The sequence below is a fragment of the Clupea harengus genome, unplaced genomic scaffold (assembly GCF_900700415.2).
Source record: "Clupea harengus unplaced genomic scaffold, Ch_v2.0.2, whole genome shotgun sequence".
In the NCBI taxonomy this organism is placed as follows: Eukaryota; Metazoa; Chordata; class Actinopteri; order Clupeiformes; family Clupeidae; genus Clupea; species Clupea harengus.
The window spans coordinates 72,557-94,000 of NW_024879640.1; the positions used below are offsets into that span (position 1 = coordinate 72,557).

At 43.2% G+C, this 21,444-nt stretch overlaps 1 protein-coding gene and 1 long non-coding RNA gene across 2 annotated transcripts in view; both read left to right on the plus strand.

Moving 5' to 3' along the window:
* The window catches only part of LOC122129421 (putative butyrophilin subfamily 2 member A3), a 43,378-nt gene extending 26,058 nt beyond the window's left edge, over positions 1 to 17,320 (plus strand). The window contains exons 4-9 of the mRNA XM_042704338.1: positions 411 to 506; positions 7,736 to 7,831; positions 7,945 to 8,037; positions 8,413 to 8,484; positions 10,067 to 10,162; positions 17,304 to 17,320. Coding sequence (XP_042560272.1) covers positions 411 to 506; positions 7,736 to 7,831; positions 7,945 to 8,037; positions 8,413 to 8,484; positions 10,067 to 10,162; positions 17,304 to 17,320 — 470 coding nt within the window. The remainder of the gene's footprint in view (positions 1 to 410; positions 507 to 7,735; positions 7,832 to 7,944; positions 8,038 to 8,412; positions 8,485 to 10,066; positions 10,163 to 17,303) is intronic.
* A 1,744-nt stretch (positions 17,321 to 19,064) lies between these two features.
* Positions 19,065 to 20,992, plus strand: LOC122129419. Its single transcript, XR_006151767.1, has 3 exons — positions 19,065 to 19,279; positions 19,642 to 19,728; positions 20,129 to 20,992. It is a non-coding gene; the product is annotated as an uncharacterized LOC122129419 (long non-coding RNA).
* The last annotated feature ends 452 nt before the right edge of the window (positions 20,993 to 21,444 follow it).

Consider the following 21,444-nt stretch of genomic DNA (forward strand, 5'->3'; position numbering starts at 1 on the left):
TCATGCGTACATGTTGGCAACATTCCTCATTTCATCCGCAAATGGCTTTGTCATGGCAACCTCCACCAATCCGCATAGACGTCACACTGTCTACCTTTAGCCTCCTGTCTTCAGGAGGTGTTTGGATTGGTGTAAAAATGCTGCAGTCATTCCACCAATTTAGGACACATTTCACCATAGATGTCTCCAGACAAGTATTATATACATCCGGCTCTGAAAGTGTAAATCACAGCTTTTTGAACAGAACTGACCAGAGTTTTTATTGAACTTTATGCCCCTCTTTGATCTGTCAGATTGTGAGAATGTAATGAAGTTTCAACAAAACACCTAAAGCTTATATGAAAAATACTCTGTAACTATCTGAATTGCTTATTAATTGACTTGATTCAATCATCTTCTCATCTCCATAGGTCTCTCCTCTATGCACATACTGGTGTTAGTGTTGTGCTGCTCAGCCATTATAGTGGCACTTGTTGTTTCTGCTATGATCCTTTTGGACGTCAAAGGTAAGTTCATGTAGTGTTCACATAATTTTTTCCATTTGGAACCCAATCAGATTTTGTCTGAATCACATCCAAATCCAATCAGAGCCTACCTGAGAAATATATTTTCATTCACACTCAGTCACATTCAGTCTAACATAATGATAAAGTAGTGGGTGTTGTGAATTCCCACCAGATCTTTTTTTAACTGGACGCTATGGAGCACGAACCTCCGTCAGAGGTGTGAGAAGTCTCATGCCAGTTAAAATGACTATGAACTTTCCTAGCTATCTCTAGCTTAAGGAACCATCTTAACAGTTTGTAGTTGCTAGCGTCTAATTTCAACTCAACAACTACATGGCATGGAGGTACGCTGAATAAACTTTGGTTACTACAAGTTGCAAACTCGTGTGAACACGGAATGCACACAGGAATGTATTACATTCACACCTTGAAGACAAGGCCAACACAGAAAAGATACTACACTCATGAGTATGTCCTCTGACTACCATACCATCGAGCCTGGCTCTTCGGCGTTGCGGTCAGAGTGCAGTTTTGGCACCCTGTAGACCCGGGTTCAAGTCCGGGTGGGGTGACTACCCTCTCCCCATCGCAACACCCATCTTATCTGAACTGATAGATTGGCTGCTGTGACCAAAGTGGCTGAAATGTAATGATTGTGTAGGAATGTGAACACACCAAAATGCCGTTGCGTATTCATGATAATGGTATTCCCTAATGACAGTGGCCTCTTTTAGTTGTTTAAAGCACCCTGCGACAATTATCAAAGGACTCCGGGTGTTGCCCTATCCTTCAAATTCCCCAGATTTGATTAGATCAAGCATTTGTGGGATTTGGAGGAACAACTAGTCAGATCAATAGCAGCTCCACCTTGCAGTTTACAGGGTTTAAGGATCTGCTGCTACTATTTTGCAGCCAGAGGGCAACTTCAAGGTCTTGCAGATTTCATGCCTTGGCAAGTTGTAGCTGTTTTGGTGGCAAGGAGACACCAATAACAGATTGGAAAGGTTGTCCTAATATTTTCACTCACAATTGACCTATGGCTAAGCCCCGCCCCTCGAACGCAGACGAGCCAATGGCAGTTTAGTAACAACTGCACTCGGACATCTTGAGTTTACAACTCCATAGAGTAGCATTAGAAACCGTGATTCTTCACTTGTTTTATGGGGTTTGTTGTAATGTAAGTTGAACAAAAATGGTCAAACGATGTGCATGGGGTAGATACAACACTTATACGAGGTATCATGAGAGGATAGGCAATGGGGTATATTTTATCCCTTTTCCCAAACTAAAACAAGGCAGAGCCAAATGTCTCCGGTGGATTAAGTTGTGTGGCAGACCACACAGTCAACTCTGCGTTCATTAGCTATCTGCCATACTCTTGTTAGGTTGGAATTTTCCTCTGCTAAAGCAATCAACTAAGCCTACATGATCATAGGCATACTCATTATTCACATTATTGTCATTGACAGTACCGGCTTACTTTCACCACTGATGTTATACTAGGCTTAGGCAAGTTATCTCTGGCTAAAACGGTAAAAAATAGCTAACGTTAACGTTAGCTATTCACTAGCTGCACTAGCGTAGCTATGTCAGTTATTGGACATTTTGTTAAAAATCAGCCATTCTATTAAACAATCGATATGCACAAGTATACATAAGTTTAATAAAGAATTAACATGACAACGTGAACATTTGCCGATAACACACGCATGCCGGTTACGATAGCTATCGCAACGGCCCGTATTAACGCCCGAGACCTATTAACAGCCTCACGCGGTAAACGGTACTTAATATTGATTTCTGTATCAACCAGGATAACGGATTTTAAACACCATACGCTCCTACCCAAAAGGGGTATTTAACTTGTATGTGTGCAAAAAAATTGCAGTTGTACAGCATTATTTAGTGTACTAGACAGCGATTTATTTCTGTGTGTACAAACCCTCATGGAACGAACTGAACGAATTCGATTTCGCGACGAGAATTTGTGAGGGTCATAGAGTTTTCCATAGACATATATACAGAAAGGCTGTTAATGGGTTCCACCTCCTGTATCAGCTAATTTTGCGTGTCGGTCTACACAACGGAAAAAAACTGAAAACACGTTTCAGTTGAAATCCAAACAAGTTACCAGTCCTAATCTAGACACCCACCGCTACTGAAATATGTAAGATTGATTGATTAAATATTTTTCGATGTTTTTTAACTGTTTGTCACTTTTTTAATAGCTAGGGCGTTAATAGGTATCTTTACGCTAGCTAGACAGTTAGGACACGGTCCTGTCAGGGGCAGGTTAATGCTAGTTATAATAAACATAGGTCTACATCTCAGTGCCTCTCCAGATTAGTTAAATTAACTGAAGGTAAATTAATTTAATCTTTCCCTGCGGTGCATGAACAATGCTGGTATTGGATGTATTTATCTGCAATCGTGATGACCGTGAGATGAGGCTTCTCCCTCTTGCATAGTGATCTGTACATTTTCGCCTCAAATTTAAGCTTGTTATCCACCATATCTAGTTTTAAATTTCATACATATCCATCCATTGCATAATGAAGTCCCTTTTGAAGGCTTCTAGACGAAATCAGGTTCTTTTGTCTCCAAAAGTTGTCTAGAGCCTCTTAGGGATATTGTTTTGACACTGATAGCTGCCATTATAAACTCTAGTCAGCTCTGATAACTTGTCCGAGTTAGCAACAGTAACTAAGGGGGGCGGGGCTTAGCCATAGGTCAATTCTATATACAGTACCTTTGTTGTGAAGGTCCTTTTGGGTTCAGACAGTTATTTAAAACTGTTGAATGCATTACAGCACAGGCATAGAGAACATTGACAAGAGTTTGAGAAATGAAAGTTTTCATGTTTTCAGTTTTTAACAATGTAAAGTCACAATGTAAAGACAGTCGATGTCAAAGTAAACCACAGGACAAATGGTCAGATTTGAAAATCTCAACAAAAGGTTCCGAAATGCTACCGTAGCGGTAGATTCTCAGTTAAAAGCCAAACTCTCTCTCCCATTTGGTCCTGACTGTTGCCTCCTATCAGCAATACAAGTTGCTGATGGCGTATCAACGTTGTTTTCGGGGTCCTACAGGCCTTTTACCAGTTTTTGATATTTGAGCTCAACGACTAAATGACACCCTCCCTTCCATGCCCCTGATGCTGTGACCTGGAATGAGAATGAGGTTTAGTGGGGGTGGGCATAATGGTGAACCAGGTACAAAGCTGTGCGACATCACCTTTATTTTTCTCAGTACATTAGCTTAGCTGTGCTTTTTGAGTTTCACCAGGTGTTAAACTTGCTAAATATTAAATAAAAGGTCTGTGTCCACCAAATGCGTATTTTTCCCGCCCTGGCAACGCCTATTTTCAATACATTTCATACGTGGCCCACTGCAAACAGCGCTCAAGGCCCTTGGCGGAAAAACATCCTCAGTGTAGAATGTTTTTTTTTCCACTTCGCTCCCAATGTCACTTCTCACTTGCTGTCCAATTAAAGGGGGGCGAAACATACATTATCAACAGTGTCAGCCATGTCAGAGGAAAACCCAGTCAACCAAGTCAAGTAACTTAATATAAAAAGACTACCACAACCAAAGCGTAAACCACTAAGTCTGAAGCGATGACAGCTTCTGTTCTAATGCCAAATCTCTTTTGTTTGTCAAGGTCACATATTTAATCTGCTGAGTACTGAACATTTGCTACAATTTCAGTCAGCTACATTGACTTTGACATTAATTAATTACATTAATATACGGTGCTGGTAGACGGTTTTGAAAACTAAGCAACAATAAAAGCTTGAAAGAAACGCTCTGAATTTCGTGGGCGCTGCCAGCACAAAAAATGGATCTGGCTTCTTAAGCCCCATTGCTTTGTCATCAACACCTGTGGTTTAACCTTCAGCTGAGGTGTAGTTTGATTTCAGTTGCTGTGTCTTCAAGAAATCTCAGCCACTTAAGGTCGCTTTTGTGTGTATTAACTTAAACCTGGTTTGTTGATGGTTTAAGGAGAGATTAGATCAATTTATTTCCAGAATTAGACCAATATTACATACATATATTGCACAGATGGCAGGCTTGTAGGCTTTGCATTTCGTTCCCCATATAGGCCACTTTGGAATACCTTGACTGTATGAAGTAAATTATATAGGCCTATAACTTTGCATAGGCCTATAGTAAAGGTAGACCCAGGATCAAGGCCAGGTGGGATGACTGCCCTCTTCCATTGCAACAAAATGCATTTTCTGAACACAGCATTTACTGTAATTTGATGATTTGTTAATAAAGAAACACAAATTGTTGGCTTTTAGATGATAGGATTTCTCTGCTAACTTTTAGCAGCTGTGTCATTGCATAAGTTTACTTGTCAACACAGTGGCTTTTTGTGATAACTATCCATCTTAGTGGGAGTAATAATGCCTCTGATGAACTTGGACACAAGGTCTCATTTGAACACAAGGTGTCATGGATGTACAAATGCACAGCACATCCGACAGACTGTACCTTGACTTGTTGAACTTCATCACTGAGAATGTCTGTTCACAGATGTATGTGGATCCAAAAAGAACAAGCATTCTTTGAGCTTGCATCCTCATATGTGGAAAGTTTCTTTGAGAGATAAATAGGATTTCTGCCGCAAAGCAGACCTAAACCTCTTTGCCATTTGAGCATTGTCATCAAACACGAAAAGAGATGAAAACAGAAGCACCTTACTTTCCAGTGCTTTGAAATTCTCAAATTGTTGTGAAAACTCACCATGCAGTCTGCAACATGGATGCATATCTATTGTAATGAGTTGAAATAGTTGATGGATTTTGCTCTTGCAGTGTTGGGAGGTGGGTGAATGTGTTGATCTACACTTAAACTGAGAACCTGCAACTTCCTAATGAGGACCTTAACAAGGCTGTAAGTGTCAAAAAGGACCCTGAGGTTCCTAAATATGACTTTTGGGACCAAATGTATCATCTTTGTGTACAACTGTAGGACCATGTGTACGCACAACCCCACAATATGTGTAAGGAGGTTTTTCGTCAGAGTTATCAAGCACAGCATATGCACGACGTATGCCCATTCTCTTCATAATTCTGAATGAGAGTCAAATCAGTGTAAAATCATGCACATTAATGCACCCAATGTCCTCTCTCCAAAATTATCCTTTTATGGGTCGAGACACACCTTAAATTGGTCTGACTAGCATGTACATCTTCCGGGTAAACCTCCCACGGAAAGCACACTTATGAATGAACTTCAATGCTGCACATCCTGAGGAATTATAATGAGAATCTGCAATGTGGGTCATGTATGTGTTCAAAGTTTAATTAAGACTAATATGCTAAATAAAGGAAAGGATAAATATGTTGACGATGTATTCTTACCAAAATCACGGATTTCTCCATTTTGCTATTTGCGCCGTTCACTATTCTAACAAATAATTAATTAATCATCCAGGCCATTGTGCTGTAACTTTGTAAGCATCATGGTGGTAAAATGGGTATTGATTTAATGGAAATGTATAAACGACAAGATAAACAAACTGATCATCCTCTTTTGGTGCCTGTATTTCAATATGTGCACAGTCAATCACACCGATTACCTGGCATTGCTGTGAAATAATACTGTCCACGGCACTGTCAAATATACCTTCAAGTGAACAGGGGCGTCCCTTCATATACAATTGGCGTGATGGCTACATTGATAGTTCAGTTGCAGCAGTTGGCCTACACAATAACCAATATGTGCATGAGAAGTTCTGACCGCAGTGATACATGGACCGTTTAGCCCACTTGCATCATTACTAGTCCCTCTTCGTGTTGCCAATCTGAAAAATACAAATATTATGCATACGCCACCTTGAGACCATGCGCAGAGGTAAGCACGTCTTCCCGTCAAGTATCTTTTCACAAACACTGTTTTATGTGTAGATAGTGCTCAGCATGATTTTAGTGTGTACCCACCATTGATACATGTGACCCTTCAAGTCCCACATTCTTTAACACTTTGCCCACGCTTAGCAATCTGATAGCTGTGTGGTGGGGCAGGTCTGTGTGTTCAGAGTCACGCTCGGACCAGAACACCACTGTGGTCTAGAGTCCTCGCCCTAATGAAGTTCACTAGTTTTGTCAGATCAAGTTGTGACGTTTTAGCTCCAACTTACAAAGCTGATAAATAATGCAATGCAAGAATATACATTTTTTTCTAAGTTCATTTCAGACACTTTATCCTTCGGTCAGGTCGTAGTCAGGGATTGAACACGGACCGCTGGATTGTTAAACTAGTGTGCATCACGCTGAGCAAATGTAGAACCCAAGGGCAGATTTTAGGAAAAGGTTTTGTCTTTACTTCCAAAAACACAGAAGATCCAAAAAGAACCAAAGATACCTCGTGGACAAAACAGGCAGATAAGCTGGGCGAATTCCCAGTGCCAAAACGAGTCAAAAACAAACACGCATCCAACTGCTAAACAGTAGAGAAACAAACCAGTCACAAAAACAGCCACAAAAACTCACGGGTAGACAAGACGTAGCCTTCCGCGTGGTGACCCAAGGTACACAGATCCCTAAAACTCGATGATGAGTCATGTGACTGTCTGATGAGCAGGTGGGTACAGAAAATGGTGGGGAAAAAAAAAAAAGGCAGGAAGTAAAAACAAAAAGTAGGAGGTCAGGACTAGCGCACATGGACAACCAAAATAAACACAGAACACAGGTATAGAGTCCTTGGCGGCCTCTACAGTCCAACAAATGTCCCAAACTCGTGACATATTCATACAGCCCACAGGCCATATTTTGCCTGGTCTGTTTTAGACCAATAATTCCTAATGAACAGATTGCACTGACAATGACAACAGTGTAACAGTTATGTTCTTTATTTATTTAAGAAAAATCTTACATTTTTTGGCGAATGCAATGTTGACTGTAATAGCATATTCATATTTGCACAGATCTAACTTTGTTAATGATATCATTAAGTTGGCACTATTGTATGGTCTGGGTATCATAGTTACAGTTTCCAGACAGTTTAGCAGCAGATCAGCTGAACTTTTTATCACACAGCAGTCACGCATCACAGTTCTAAAGCGCAGCTAAGCAAGCCAATTGTTTATTGACAGTGCAGTTGCCATCTTTGGGGTGGTTTATTTAAACCGAAACATTTACTGTATAGTATAACACAAAATAGTAATACATTGACTGGTTTAGTGACAACATACACAATTTGTATTTTCTTGTCTGCAGACATAACCCAAAGAGCCTTGAGAATGCACTATGTGTTGGTCTTTGGTCCAAGTGTCCTTATGTTCACTGCATTTGTGTTATGGGGTGTTATTGAGGGTAAGTGTAGTCAAATTATCAAAGTATTAACAGTTATAATATTCACTCATTTGTGAAGGATGGCTTGAATTTTAGTGCTGTATGTTTAAGGTTCTCATGTCTTGCCGTTGTAGGATTCCTGGGTGAGGTGGTTATCTGCTCAACTCTCAACCTGATTCGCTTCATTTTGCTGTTCAAGACTAGTCTGTATCAGGAGAAACTCCCAGGTTTGAGAATGATGAAGCACAGCTTCCAGTATTGTGTTTTGAACAAACATTTTCTTGGCCATGTCTTACCTATAAAATAAAATATAAAAGTGTGACAGCATAGTAAAAGTATAAAATGGACATGATCAGTGACAACTGAAAATGACAACTGCGCCTATCAGAATCCAGCAAAGACAGTTGCTTCGTGCTTGGGGCCCACTATCTTATATATAAATTACATTCCTATTCTTGGTGTAAGTGGTAGTTTTATTCTCTAAAATTATCTTGTAGTAAATGTACTAATTTCCTTTCTAAATACTTTTTTTAAAATCTTTTCTTGACTTTTATGTCTTATAGTGGTACATCTGACATTAACCTTATGTGTTGCTTCTACAGAAATAATCAAGACCATCATCGAGAAATCATTTTATTATGAGTACATCATTGTTGTCAACGTTTTGTTTTTTGGTAAATATTCAGTTGAGTACGTGTGACAAAGACCCAAATCCAGATCAATGAATTCTCTACCAACATATGCTATACACAACAAACTCAATCTACGATAGACGGCACACTACCACACTATGTAGTGCCTGCTGTCATATGTTATGTGCTGCGTAATTGGCTTTTCGTAGAAATGGTGCCGGAAGTGAGAACTCATGGTCGAAAATTTCTTAAGATGTTAACGTTCAATTTGGATGTAAACTGGCTGAAGCAAACCCTTCCCATCCTGACCCCCTGGTCCAGAGGACACCGCACCAATGAAGGGTACTGGCCGAATCACAGCACAAGCCGGTCCCAAGCAACACACCCCAACATCATGGGTGTGGGGGGAAAAGGTGCAAGAGGGGTGAAAGGTAGTGAGGCAGATGGATCACAGACAAGACAGGGTGGGGGTGGTGATGGAAGGGGAGGGGGTAGCAGAATTTGAGTTTACTCTTTACTTTCCTACTTCGCTACAAATGAGTAAGGTTTACCTATGAAGTAAAAGATGCAAAGGGATCCCACAATTTTTCATTTTCTTGTACCCTTGAGCGTATAGTCTGATCATTGTTGTGTATGCAATTTCAACAAGTTGCAGGATAGGGGGAGGAAATATTAATGAGGACGTAATATATTTTAGAAACGTGGTGGATGTCTAACACCATCCATATTATAATTTCAGAGCCATGAAAGAACTGTTTAAGAATTAATACAGTGGTTTGGCAGACAGGTTGACAATCATGATTAGACATGAAGAGTTTGAAGTTGAATTAGCTTGTCAGGTGGAATTAGCAAAGACTTGATGAAAAACCTGTGGGTGGGGAGGATCTGGTTTTACTCAATATGGCAAATTCATTTGGTGGAGCTTTGGTAATGGCCCTCATTAGTGTCCCGTTAAAATGCTAATACACAATGAAGTAAAAAAATGAATCAGTATTCAATAGTGCTGATATCACGAGATGATTAAGAGGACAGATGCATAGACAAAATTCAACAACAGAAAAATAATAAACTAATACTCTGAGAAACAAAATGCTCTCTAGGAGCCAAAAGTCATTTAACAAGACTGCACACCATCACAGGCCAGGAGTTTAAGGTTAATTTCATGCGAGGTAAATTCTCAAACAGTCAAATAATTCCAATCCAGGAATGATCCATTAAGAATCTGAGCACTGACAGCTCAGCTTTTATACCCAGCTAACGAGTCGCATCACCCGCACCTGAATGCTGTTTGCTCACTGCACATATAGATAATACTGACTGAAATGTACCTTCATATCAGCGCCCTTCAAATGTGTCACATTTTGACAGGAGACTGAGAACTTGACTTCCTTTCTTGTATTTACTGCTAAACTGAACACAATAAGATTACACATTTGCTATGCTTTGTCAAACTCCATTCCTCACTTACTTTTCTTAGCTTTTACAGCAATGTTGCCTAAAACTCTGCCTACGTAGTGTGTCATCAATCTTAATGTTGTTATTGTTTTGACAACCATTAGTGACTCACACAGTGACAGCTGTTGGAATCACTTACGTCTTTATTTCATGTCCCTCTTCATTCCAGTCATCTTCTATAGTGTTTGGAGTGTTGGAAGAGAGAGCAAAGCCATGGCTCTCATGTTCATCATGTATGGATCATCATTACACATTGACCGTGAAGGTTTTCTCTGGAAGTATGAAAAAAAAAATATATTATTGATTATACTATAAATTATAGCATGTTTCTGTCTAGTTACAGAAACAGAACTGTTCATAGTGACTATTTCTGGTGCTGTAAGATGTCTATAAGAATGTCTATATTGGAAGTTGATGTTTTTGTGTTATGTTAATGAGACACATCGATAAAGAAACCTGATTCATATGTATTGTCTATTTCAGGGGGGTCGGCGGTCATGATGGAAATGATGGACTTTTGCTACTTGTTCGCTCTGTCTTTCCTGTCTCGCACATTCAGTCAGAGTATGTATGTCTTTTGTAATAATATTTGTGTTTTCCTTTTATGACTTCTGTAAATACAGATACACCTCATTGCAAGAGAACAGTAAATAACCCTCATCATTGTTTTCCCCATTTGCAGGTGCCTTTCATAGGCTTGTTTGTTGGGAATATTTGGAACTCCTATTTTAGTTGCCATTGTTTTATGTACATGTTCTTCTCTGGAGGAATCAGGTAAGTGCCGATGCTCACATTAATTACAACATTGTGTCACCACTCACAATTGTAAGCCTCCTCAGTCCAAGCATTACTAAAATGAGGTTCCTTATCGCAGTTCACTGCGATATAACAGTATGGTACATGACGTCAGTCATGGGTACAAATCGAAGCATTTATCTATTCACGCCTGAAAGGCCGAGGAGATCTGTCAGGCGCGCTCCTGGGCCCGCCCCCCAGGAGTCCCTATAATCTTATTACGCGCCCTTCAGATCTGCCTCTTTTGAAACTTTCGCAAGACGGAGTGAACAATCTCCGAGCATATCTCAAACGCTCTACCACAGTCAAAAGAGTTTTGTGTGCTTTTCGCTCCTACGGGTTGGTGAGTTATCTGGGTTCCTTAACCCTCACTAGCTCAGGGCGCTACAAAATTCATCAAACTTCGCAAGACGGAGTGAACATCTCCGAGCATATCTCAAACGCTCTACACAGTCAAAAGAGTTTTGTGTGCTTTTCGCTTCTCTACGGGTGGTGAGTTTATCTGGGTTCCTTAACCCTCACTAGCTCAGGGCGCTACAAAATTCATTGGCTCAACTACATTTTGAAAGTAGTGGCTGCTATCCTGGCTGCCTGGCTGGCTAAGTTTCTTGACTAGCCTGCTAGCTTGCTAACAACGTGTTCGTTGCAACGTGTTCGTTGCTTGTGTTTTAACATTCTCTCTACTTTCAGATTGAAAAAAAGATGGCCAGACACTACCCCGACTGCGGTCACGTCCGTCCCAAGGGCGGACCGCCACCGTCGGTGCGTGACCTGCCTAGGCAGGGACCCACGCAGAGGGCGCGATTTCGGGCAAAGCCCCTGTCTGTTCCATCTGTGCTAGCCTCCTGCTAGCTAAGGCTACCAGGCGCTTGCGTTCTGGAAGCGCAAGGACGCCGAGGAGACTGCACTGGTTCCATCCGGGGCTAACGCCCCCGTAGGAATGAGTGCGTCTTCAGCCTTGGACTTGGTGAGCGTGAGCAGTCGCCTTGCAGCGGCAGCTCCGCCCCGGGTCTTCTCCCCGTCTCCGCCGCCTGTCAGCCCTGGGGCTGCGGGCAGCGAGGCTGAGGAGCTTCAACCAAGCGGTGTCCAGCCTGAACTCGAGCTGGACATCAGCCTGGATGATGATAGTCTGCTAGACTTCTCCGATGAGCACAGCTCAATCGCTGAAGCAATGCAGACGAGCCATGACGTTAGGATGCGGGTGGAGACACCTCCTACCTCGTCTCGGCTCCTGGGCAGCAACTCCACGAGGTTGCGCTGAGAAGCAGCCAGCTGCCTCGGGCTCCTCTCCCTCCCCCTCCCAGCGTGCGATCCTCGCTGCTGGACGGGGATTTTTTATGCTGGCCCCGTCGCGTCAGTTCCCAGCTGCATCCCCTTTTTCGAGGAGGTGCACGAGGAACTGCAGGCGACATGGGCGATACCCTACTCGGGCCGAGCCCCGTGCCGGGGTTCGCGCCCTACAATGCAGCTCCACCATGGCTAAGGAGAGGGGCTACCTCTCCTTTCCTCAGGTGGGGGATGCAGTAGCGGGCTACCTCTCGCCCGCCTCCCCCACGATGCGTCTCGGCCAGAAGCCTCTCCTGCCCCGCGGGTGGGGCAGACACCAGGCTCAGCTGGCAGAGAAGTCCTACTTGGCTGCAGGGCAGGCTGCCTGCACAACCAATACGGCTGCATTGCTACAGCGCTACCAGGCAAAGCTCCTGACTGAGCTTGCCTTGTCGCTGGGGGAAGATCACCCGTCTGTGGCAGAACTCCGTCGCGCGACGGATCTGTCGCTCAGACTAACTCGGTGCACGTCACAGGCACTAGGGAGGGTGATGGGTGCCGCGGGTGGCTTACCCCAGAGGTCTCTGTGGCTATCACTGGCTAAGCCTGTCAGACAGAGAAAAAGCACCACTCCTCGACGCCCCCGGTCTCTGTTCCCAGGGCGCCTTCAGGGAGGAAGTGGTCACAATGGCTGCCAAGTTCGAAGAACAGCAGAAGAGCAGAGAGGTATTCCAGGCTTGGATGCCTCGCTCTAGTGGCACGGATGAGACGTCCTCCTCAGGACACACCACACCCGCCCTCCAGCGCAGCCTGCAGCACAGCAACCAGCTGCGCGCCCTGCCCAGGGCGCAGCCCAGGCTCCGCGCAGCACTCCGCTCGCCACGGGGCGAGGCAGAGGGAGACCTCAGGCTTCCTGATGTGACAGTCAGCCACTCGTCCACACAGGGGGGGAGCGGTGGAGCCCACACCGCCTCCAACGAAAATCAGCCCGTCGCTCACAATGTGGAAATCATGTCCAGCACGGTAAAGCAGGTTCTCACAAGCACCACAATCATATGTCTAACTCCCTGTCCCAGATGCGCAGTGCCCAGGCATGCTTGTGCAACTCCCCCCGCGATGCACACAGTGCAATCGCACCCCACATTTTTTCAAAAACATGAAGGGGGCAGCCCCAGATCTCGTCTTCCCTCCCTAGGTGTAGAGCTTAGACTCATTGACCATGAGCAGGTTAGTCCCCCGACAAATTCAACTCAAAAGCACAATCTCCCTGGTTGTGTGGCGAGTTGGCGCGCATGCGCATTGTCACCATGGGGTGCTAAAGACCCCATGCAGGCTGTGCAGTTTATAAGGCCAAACGATTGTTTATCACGATAGACTAAAAGACGCTTATTTCCAACATTCCGATCCACCACAGACATCGAGATAATCTGAGGTTTGCGTTCGGAGGAATAGTGGTACCAATTCAACGCACTTCCCATTCGGCCTGTCCTAGCGCCGAGGGTATTTACAAAGTGCGTAGAGGCAGCCATCGCCCCATTACGTCTACGCGGCTTACGCGTTTACAATTATTGGATGACTGGTTAATTACGTCTTCATTCAGAGGCTGCAGCAGTGCAGGACGGCCATCTAGTGGTGGCGCACCTGTATCGACTGGGCTTTGTAATAAACAGGGAAAAAAGCGTTCTCTGCCCCAGGCAAGTTACGCATTTTCTGGGTATGATTTTAGTCTCCACCTCCATGGAGGTCAGGCTGTCTCAAGAACGGATAAATGCCATCAAAACATGCGTGCGCCAGTTCCGACGGGGACAGCCAGTCTCGTCGCTGTGCTGCCAACGCCTGTTAGGAATGATGGCGTCGGCCGCTATAGCGCTCCCGTTGGGGATGTTGCGTATGCGGCCATTCCAAATATGGTACCTGTCTATGAAGCTCAACGCAGTCACAGACAGGCATCGCAGAGTAGTGGTGTCCTCCAGATGCAGGAAAGCCCTGGCGATCTGGAGAACCACCTGGTTTCTCGCCGCGTCGGGCACTATGGGCATAGTGTCGCGTCGCGTGGTGGTGACCACAGACGCTTCCACCAAAGGCTGGGGAGCTGTCTGCGAAGGGAGAGGCGTGAACGGTCTCTGGTCTGTGACAGAGGCCGCGTCTCACATAAATGTGTTAGAGCTGCGAACAGTAGTCCTAGCTCTACAACACTTTCTGCCCAGGCTGAGTGGTCAGCATGTACTAGTGAGGACGGACAACACTGACCTTGCGTATATAAATCGCCAGGGGCGGAGTGCGCTCCCCGTCACTACACCATGGCGACTCGCCTGCTCCTGTGGGCAGCGAGGGACGTCCTGTCCCTCAGGGCAGTTCATATACCAGGTCACCTCAACTACGGTGCGGACCTGTTATCGAGGGGCGATCCTCGAGCAGCAGACTGGTGCCTTCACCCACAAGTGATAGGTCAGATCTGGGTGCGTTTTTTCAAGGCGCAGGTGGACCTGTTCGCGAACAGGCAGAACACCTGCTGCCCGCTCTGGTTCTCGCTAGGGGCGACGATCCTCAACTGGGCATAGACGCGCTGGGCCACCAGTGGCCAGCTCTACCCCTATATGCGTTTCCCCCGATCCCGCTCCTCCAGCAGGTGCTGTGCAGAATTGCGGACGAGGGCAGGGAATTGATATTGATAGCCCCCCACTGGCCCAATCAGCCGTGGGCGGCAGGTCTAGTCAATATGTCAGTGCAGCAGCCTTGGGAGCTGCCTCTGCGGAGAGACCTCCTAACGCAGGCGCACAGGACAGTGTGGCACCCCCATCCGGAGTGGTGGCGTCTCAGAGCCTGGCACCTGAAAGGTGCAGGCTCATAGCGTCAGGCTTGTCGGACGCGGTGGTGGCTACAATACAGAGTGCCCGAGCTGTATCAACACGGGCTCTGTATACGCTGAAGTGGCGCAGTCTTGAGCGGTGGTGTGCTGTGCGTCAGCACGACCCCATTAACTGCGCGTTATTCTAGAATTCCTACAGCAGTTGTTTGATGAGGGGAAGGCGGCTTCTACTCTCAAAGTGTACATGGCTGCCATTTCAGCCTGCCACGCAGGCATTAATGGCAGTTCTCCTGGCAGTCAGTCACCCTAGCGTCACGCTTTATGGCGGGGGTGAGACGGCTCAGGGTGCCAGAGAGACACCTCATACCCTCTTGGGATCTGCTGGTGGTGTTACGTGCTCTCACAGGGCCTCCGTTCGAGCCCCTGGAGACAGTGGACATAAAGTTTGTCTCTTTAAAGACCTGCTGCTGGCGTTAACGTCAGCAAAACGCGTTGGTGACATGCAAGCCCTGTCAGTCAGTCCATCGTGCCTTCAGTTTTCGATCGCTGGTGACAGAGTGGTTATGCGACCTAATGCTGCTTATACACCTAAAGTGGTGGTAACCCCATTCCGCAATCAGGTGATTGAATTAGCAGTTTTTCTCGCCTCCTCCTTTTGCGTCGGCAGAGGAGGAACGTTTGAATAAGCTCTGTCTGACCTCTTTCAAAACCGAGCCTCTCCCGTTGGATAGTAGAGGCTATCGTGTTGTCTTATAAGAGCTTGTCTTTAGATCCCCCGGAGAAGTTGCATGCGCACTCTACGCGGGGGGTCTCATCTTCCCGGGCCTTACTAAAGGGCGTCTCAGTGGAAGATATTTGCAAAGCTGCAAGCTGGAGTTCTCACCACACTTTCATTAGATTCTATATGTTAGATGTGGCTGAACCTAGTTTTCTTCATAGCGTTCTGCGGGCAAGCGATCTCTGAATCCCCTGGCCTGAGAACGATGTATATGATAAGTGTGTTCATTGGTGTCTACATGTTATGTTGCACATGAAACATTTCAGGGTGGTTTCCTACAGGCGCAGGATCACGATCCTCGCCGCCTATGATAAAGGTTGCCCTGTTAATATGTTCACCGCCAGCGGCCGTAGGAACCTCTATGAGGGCAAAGGCTTCAATAAAGCTGGTGTGTGTAATTGGCTGCCACTGTATTATCACGCGGGAATGTATAGGGTCCCATACTGTTATATCGCAGTGAACTGCGATAAGGAACGTCTCGGTTACTTACGTAACCTCGGTTCCTTAAGCAGGAACCAGATATAACAAAGTTGGTGTGTACAGTGTTACCTTGGATTGATTGTCTTGCTCAGTTTCTTTCCGAGGCAGATCTGAGGGCGCGTAATAAGATTATAGGACACCTGGGGGGCGGGCCCAGGAGCGCGCGCTGACAGATCTCGCTGCCTTTCAGCCGTGAATAGATAAATGCTTCGATTTGTTCCCCATGACTGACGTCATGTACCATACTGTTATATCTGGTTCCTGCTTAAGGAACCGAGGTTACGTAAGAAACCGAGACGACTTTGTGTCAACTTAAGTGTATTTGAAATAATATTATGTATATTATGTGATTTAAATAAAATATTAATAATTCTGAAATAATAGTGTCCTGCTAGTTTTACACAAGAATATACAGACATCTGTGTCAAGGAATGTCAAGGCCAGGCAGATGTCATTTTATGTTCATATCCAATCATGTGCATGTCTACTAATACAAACATTTTTTTTTAGAATTGTTTCATTTGGGCTTTATGGCACTCTGGCGTCTTATCATGAGTGTAGTATTTTTCTGCTTCTTTGATCAAATTCTGGAAAGAAATGAAGGTGAGTAGCATTTAGGCCAGAACTACTAAAAGTGCAAAATACTTATTTTTAGTTATTTGCTGTAACTACATGTTACTACTTATGTTATGATACATGGATCATTTGTCAATGAGGAAATGATAATGGCCACTTCTATTATTGTTTATGTTGGATATCCCTGTTATCTCCAGAGCGTGATGGATTGCTGTCTGTGATTGCGCTGTTCCAACTCCTGGTTGCGTCTGAAAGACTTGAATTTTATTCTCAGCCCTCTTTAGCTGGTACAGTTTTCTTTTCTCTCTGTCAGCCTTTTACAAAGTGAACATGATCATATGAACTGTCAGATAACTGAAGAACAGAAGTCTTAGGGTCATTACATACATTCAGTACAACTTCATGGACAGTATTTATTCAGGTTGTTAAGCTACAAAGTGTTCCATGGCCTCATTAAATTAGTAGTGATGTTCAAGGTTTCCAGGGCTCAGACACATGCTCAGTGTCTGCTGTGCCGTGTTTACATCACTATGGGTTTGAGTCAATGACTGTACAAAGCATGGACAGCATGGTGTCATCCCCTTCAGTTACACATGAAACAGCGGTTCCCCTAACCCTAACCCAGGCCCCCCTTTGACATTGACAAAACACTGTGCACCACCCCCAAAAAGCGTGACCCTTGTGTCCCCCTTTACTTTGTAGGCTACATCCGGGTATGACCGAAAGTGAAACTAGTTTGTAAAACACACTGTAGGTGTGCTGCTTCCCATCAGTAACTAATAAAAGCTGGCTATAATCTCATAACCAAATAAGTTAGTTGCAGGCTACTATGCTGTAAGAACACTGCCATTCCTAATTTGACCAGTAGGGGATTGTTTAGGGTTTTTTCAACTCGTGCCTCCCCTACGCTGTGGGGAGCCCGCCCCCTTCTTTGGGAACCACTGACATAAATTAAGGCAAAATCCCTGATAATGAGTAAGACCAGATGTCAGGTTCTGTGCAATGCTTTAAAATATCGGTCAGGATAGGCCCTGAACCAACCCATATATGGTTAAATCTCCTCTGTTTTTAATTTCCGTCCAGTTGCTTGACTTATTTAAATTCAGTGTCGCACACTGTTTTTTTTGTTTTGTTTTTTGAAAGAATGATACTTTATTTATCCCAAGGGAAATTTAGGAAATTTTAGGAAATATATGCTACATTCAAACATACCAGAACAAAACCGCATAATGTGTAGAATCAGATATACTCTCATAACAACTCTTATGTAATAAAATCTCATATGCTCTCTTGTAAGTTAAGTAATAATGATTCTCTCCCCCCCCCAAAGAAACACCTAAGACAATTCTCTACATGTATGGAGCTTTTGGTGTAGTTGCAGTTAATGCTATTACCCTGGCAACAGAACTAATGCTGAAATCACGTAAGTAGTCCTATTAAAACATACAAGTTGACTTGTCAGTCAGAGCTGTTATCTTAACACATACATTTTATTACATATACATTTGTACAAGTGACCCTTCTTTTTCACTATATTTTATAGAAACTATTGGCTAAGTAACTTCTATATTTTGATATAAACTGTGTAGATGTTACAATTTGAAGTTAATTATGAAGTTACAGCAGCATGGTTAGTAAGATCAAACAGTAATATTGAGTCATAGATCATTATTACACAAAACATTAGTGCTGTACGGTGTGCTGCAGGGTCCTGCTATCAAGCAGCAAGATAGAGTGATGAACTGAAATAGCTTTACTCTATGAAAATGACATTCATCAGACCTGCTAACAACAGCTCACACAGAATCACTCTATGAAAAATACATTCATCAGACCTGCTAACATCAGCTCACACAGAATCACTCTATGAAAAATACATTCATCAGACCTGCTAACATCAGCTCACACAGAATCACTCTATGAAAAATGCATTCATCAGACCTGCTAACATCAGCTCACACAGAATCACTCTATGAAAAATACATTCATCAGACCTGCTAACATCAGCTCACACAGGTTCACTCTGTTGGAGCACAATACATCTGCTGCAGTGGCCCACAATTACCAAAGGCATACTACAGCATACACTGACCTTAAAATAATCGTATAATAAGTCGTCATATGATAATATTATTACTGATGGTGCTGAAGCTGGTTGATCTGTTCATTTTAGGAAAAGGACGACGGACTTTGAAAGATCTCCGTGTCATAGTTCTACCATTTGAATGTGTTTTCGTCTTAAGCTGCATTGCTCTATGGATCCATGCTGTCTGTGAGTATAATTAACAAAGTAACCTGTCATAACTATGATATATAGGTTTTGTGGATGACATTAAATAACTGTTAACTCTTTATATTATAAAATATATTGACACAATGGCATACCTATGATTTATAGGTTTTGTGGATTTCATATTAAATAACTGTATTATAAAATATAGGCACAGAAGCGTCGGAGGGTATGTACCTTTTTTCTCAAAGCAGGTTTATCTTGATACCAATGTTTCTCTCATTGAACTAGGAATTCATTTGTGTTGAAAATTTCAAAATAAATGAATGGTTGCCTCATCACAGGCATGTATCATTACCCTCATGTTTATTATTGTTATGATTACTTTCCTAGAATTAAGCAAGAAGTGGCGATATTACGGAGATATGGTTGTAGACGTTGGTGGAAGGTTTGTCATACCGCATTTTTTATTTTTGTTTCTGTGTAACATTATGTTTCATACTGTACATGTGAATCAGGTTTAATATGAATCAACTGCTTCCTTTAAATACTGAAACCAACGAGTTGGAAGAGGAAATTTCACATCTATGAGCGCTAAACTAAAAGCTTTTACAGGAACTGAAAACCCGATTACAACTACCTGGTTATTCCATGGGGAAATGTAAACTTACTATATCTGCATTTTATTATTCTGCCATTGTTTGTTGCAGATTGTACTTATTACTAGTGTCATTTCCCAAGCTTTGTCAAACTTCTTAGGTACATGATTACTGCAGTACTGAATGATACAATGAATGCCTCCTTCAACAGTTTTTGAAGGATGGTGCTAAACCATCGGAGGCTCTTGAGATGTTAAGTCAGTCTGCACCTCCACCTGCTGGACCAGACACTCCACAGGTACTAACCAAACTGCTATGTTCACCAGTGTATTGGGAAATGCATTGGTCATATACTGACAAATACAGTCTTGTGTTGCCTTATGGATCTTATTTACTTTTATATGTAATGGGTTAGAAAGCATTAGGTTTTGATTTTAAGAATTCTTGCAACAGTACTCTACAGCAGGAAAGCTAGGATTTTTTTTTTGCAGTTTTCATTATTGTTGACTAATGATTTCCTCCTGTCATTTGGTGGTGTGCACGTGTATTTTTTGTGTTTGTGATGATTATTGAGGAATAATTGTTGAGGATCCAGTCATGAGATGGTGTTTATTTCTTGTTGTCTAATTAATTCATTTATATTTTATTTGTTTGTGTTGTTTAGTACATCTGTCTAATTGGTGTTTTGTATTAAACAGGAGAGTCCACCAGATCCTCCTCCTGAAGCAGAGACAGAAATAGATTCCATTGGAAATGTCCCAGAAGATAGACACAAATTCACCTGGACAAGTTGGAAAGAATGATTCACACTTCCCTGACACAAATCCAGAAAGAGAAGAAAACTGTAAAGTTGAAGCAAATGCAGATACAGATGGACATACAACTGGGTCACCACTTTCAGTGGATGTACACATAAACACACACTCGTGTGAAACAATTGCAAGTGAGAATGATTCATTGCTGAATCACGGAAGTGAAGTACAAACAGACTCCACAAAGCCAAGAGACAGTTCAGCCCAAGAGAGCTCACCACTTCTGGGAAAATACATCAATGAAAGTGTCTCACCTTCGGAATCAGAATAACAGACAGATGTATGCCCAACAAGCCCAAACTGCAGTTGTCCAGTAAGGAACAGAAAAAGATCATAGTGGACAACAGATCTGATCTGAGCAGCCTTCGGGTTCAGTGTTGCCCCAAGTTAATGTCTCTGAAATTCAAAAGTCATATCTGTATTTAAACTATGTGTCATTAAATGATGTTTAACATTGTCACTTGCTTGTCACTTGTCATAGATGCCTTAATCATCAGTAGGAGTTGAACAAAGTTCTGAGCAGTGTTTGAGTGAGCAGTGTGATGGGAGCTGTAATGACGTAATAAGCGGAGCATTACAAGCTGTAAATCGTTTATGTTACAGTGATGACTATATGTTATATTAACACAATAGTATTATATAAGGGCATCACTTTTTTCACAAATTTTAAGATAGTCCATGAATGAAGTAGATAAAATGATCTCTTCTGGATAATTAAACTAGTTCCATAGGCATCTTCTCAGCAGGTGGTTTGATAAAATAAAATATGTGACTGAACTTAAGTGTAATATTTCTTTTTAGCAGTTTTCAAAGCAATTCAAAGAACTTTTGAAATGTGATCTCTGTCTAAATTAAATTCAGCATAGTTTAGTCAATTTATACTGCTAACATACTGTAGACAAACGCTCCTTGAACTTGTTGGAATCTAAATGAGCACGCCAAAGTTGAAGAAGGGACCGGAGAGTTGAAGTCAGGTTTCTGTAGTTTATTTCGGCGTGGAGACCCCTCTCAGCTGGTGCTCAGAGAAAGGCCTACCTGATAGCAGAATGTGTTGGCATTTATACATTTCAGTCAGGTAGAATACAATAGGGGAGGGGATGACTACACCCTTTAGGTGAGAGGAAGGGGGAGACAGTGGGGTGAGTGGTTCACCTATGGGGGAGGGGGGTGATACCAGGGTACAAAGGATTTTAGCAGGGGGG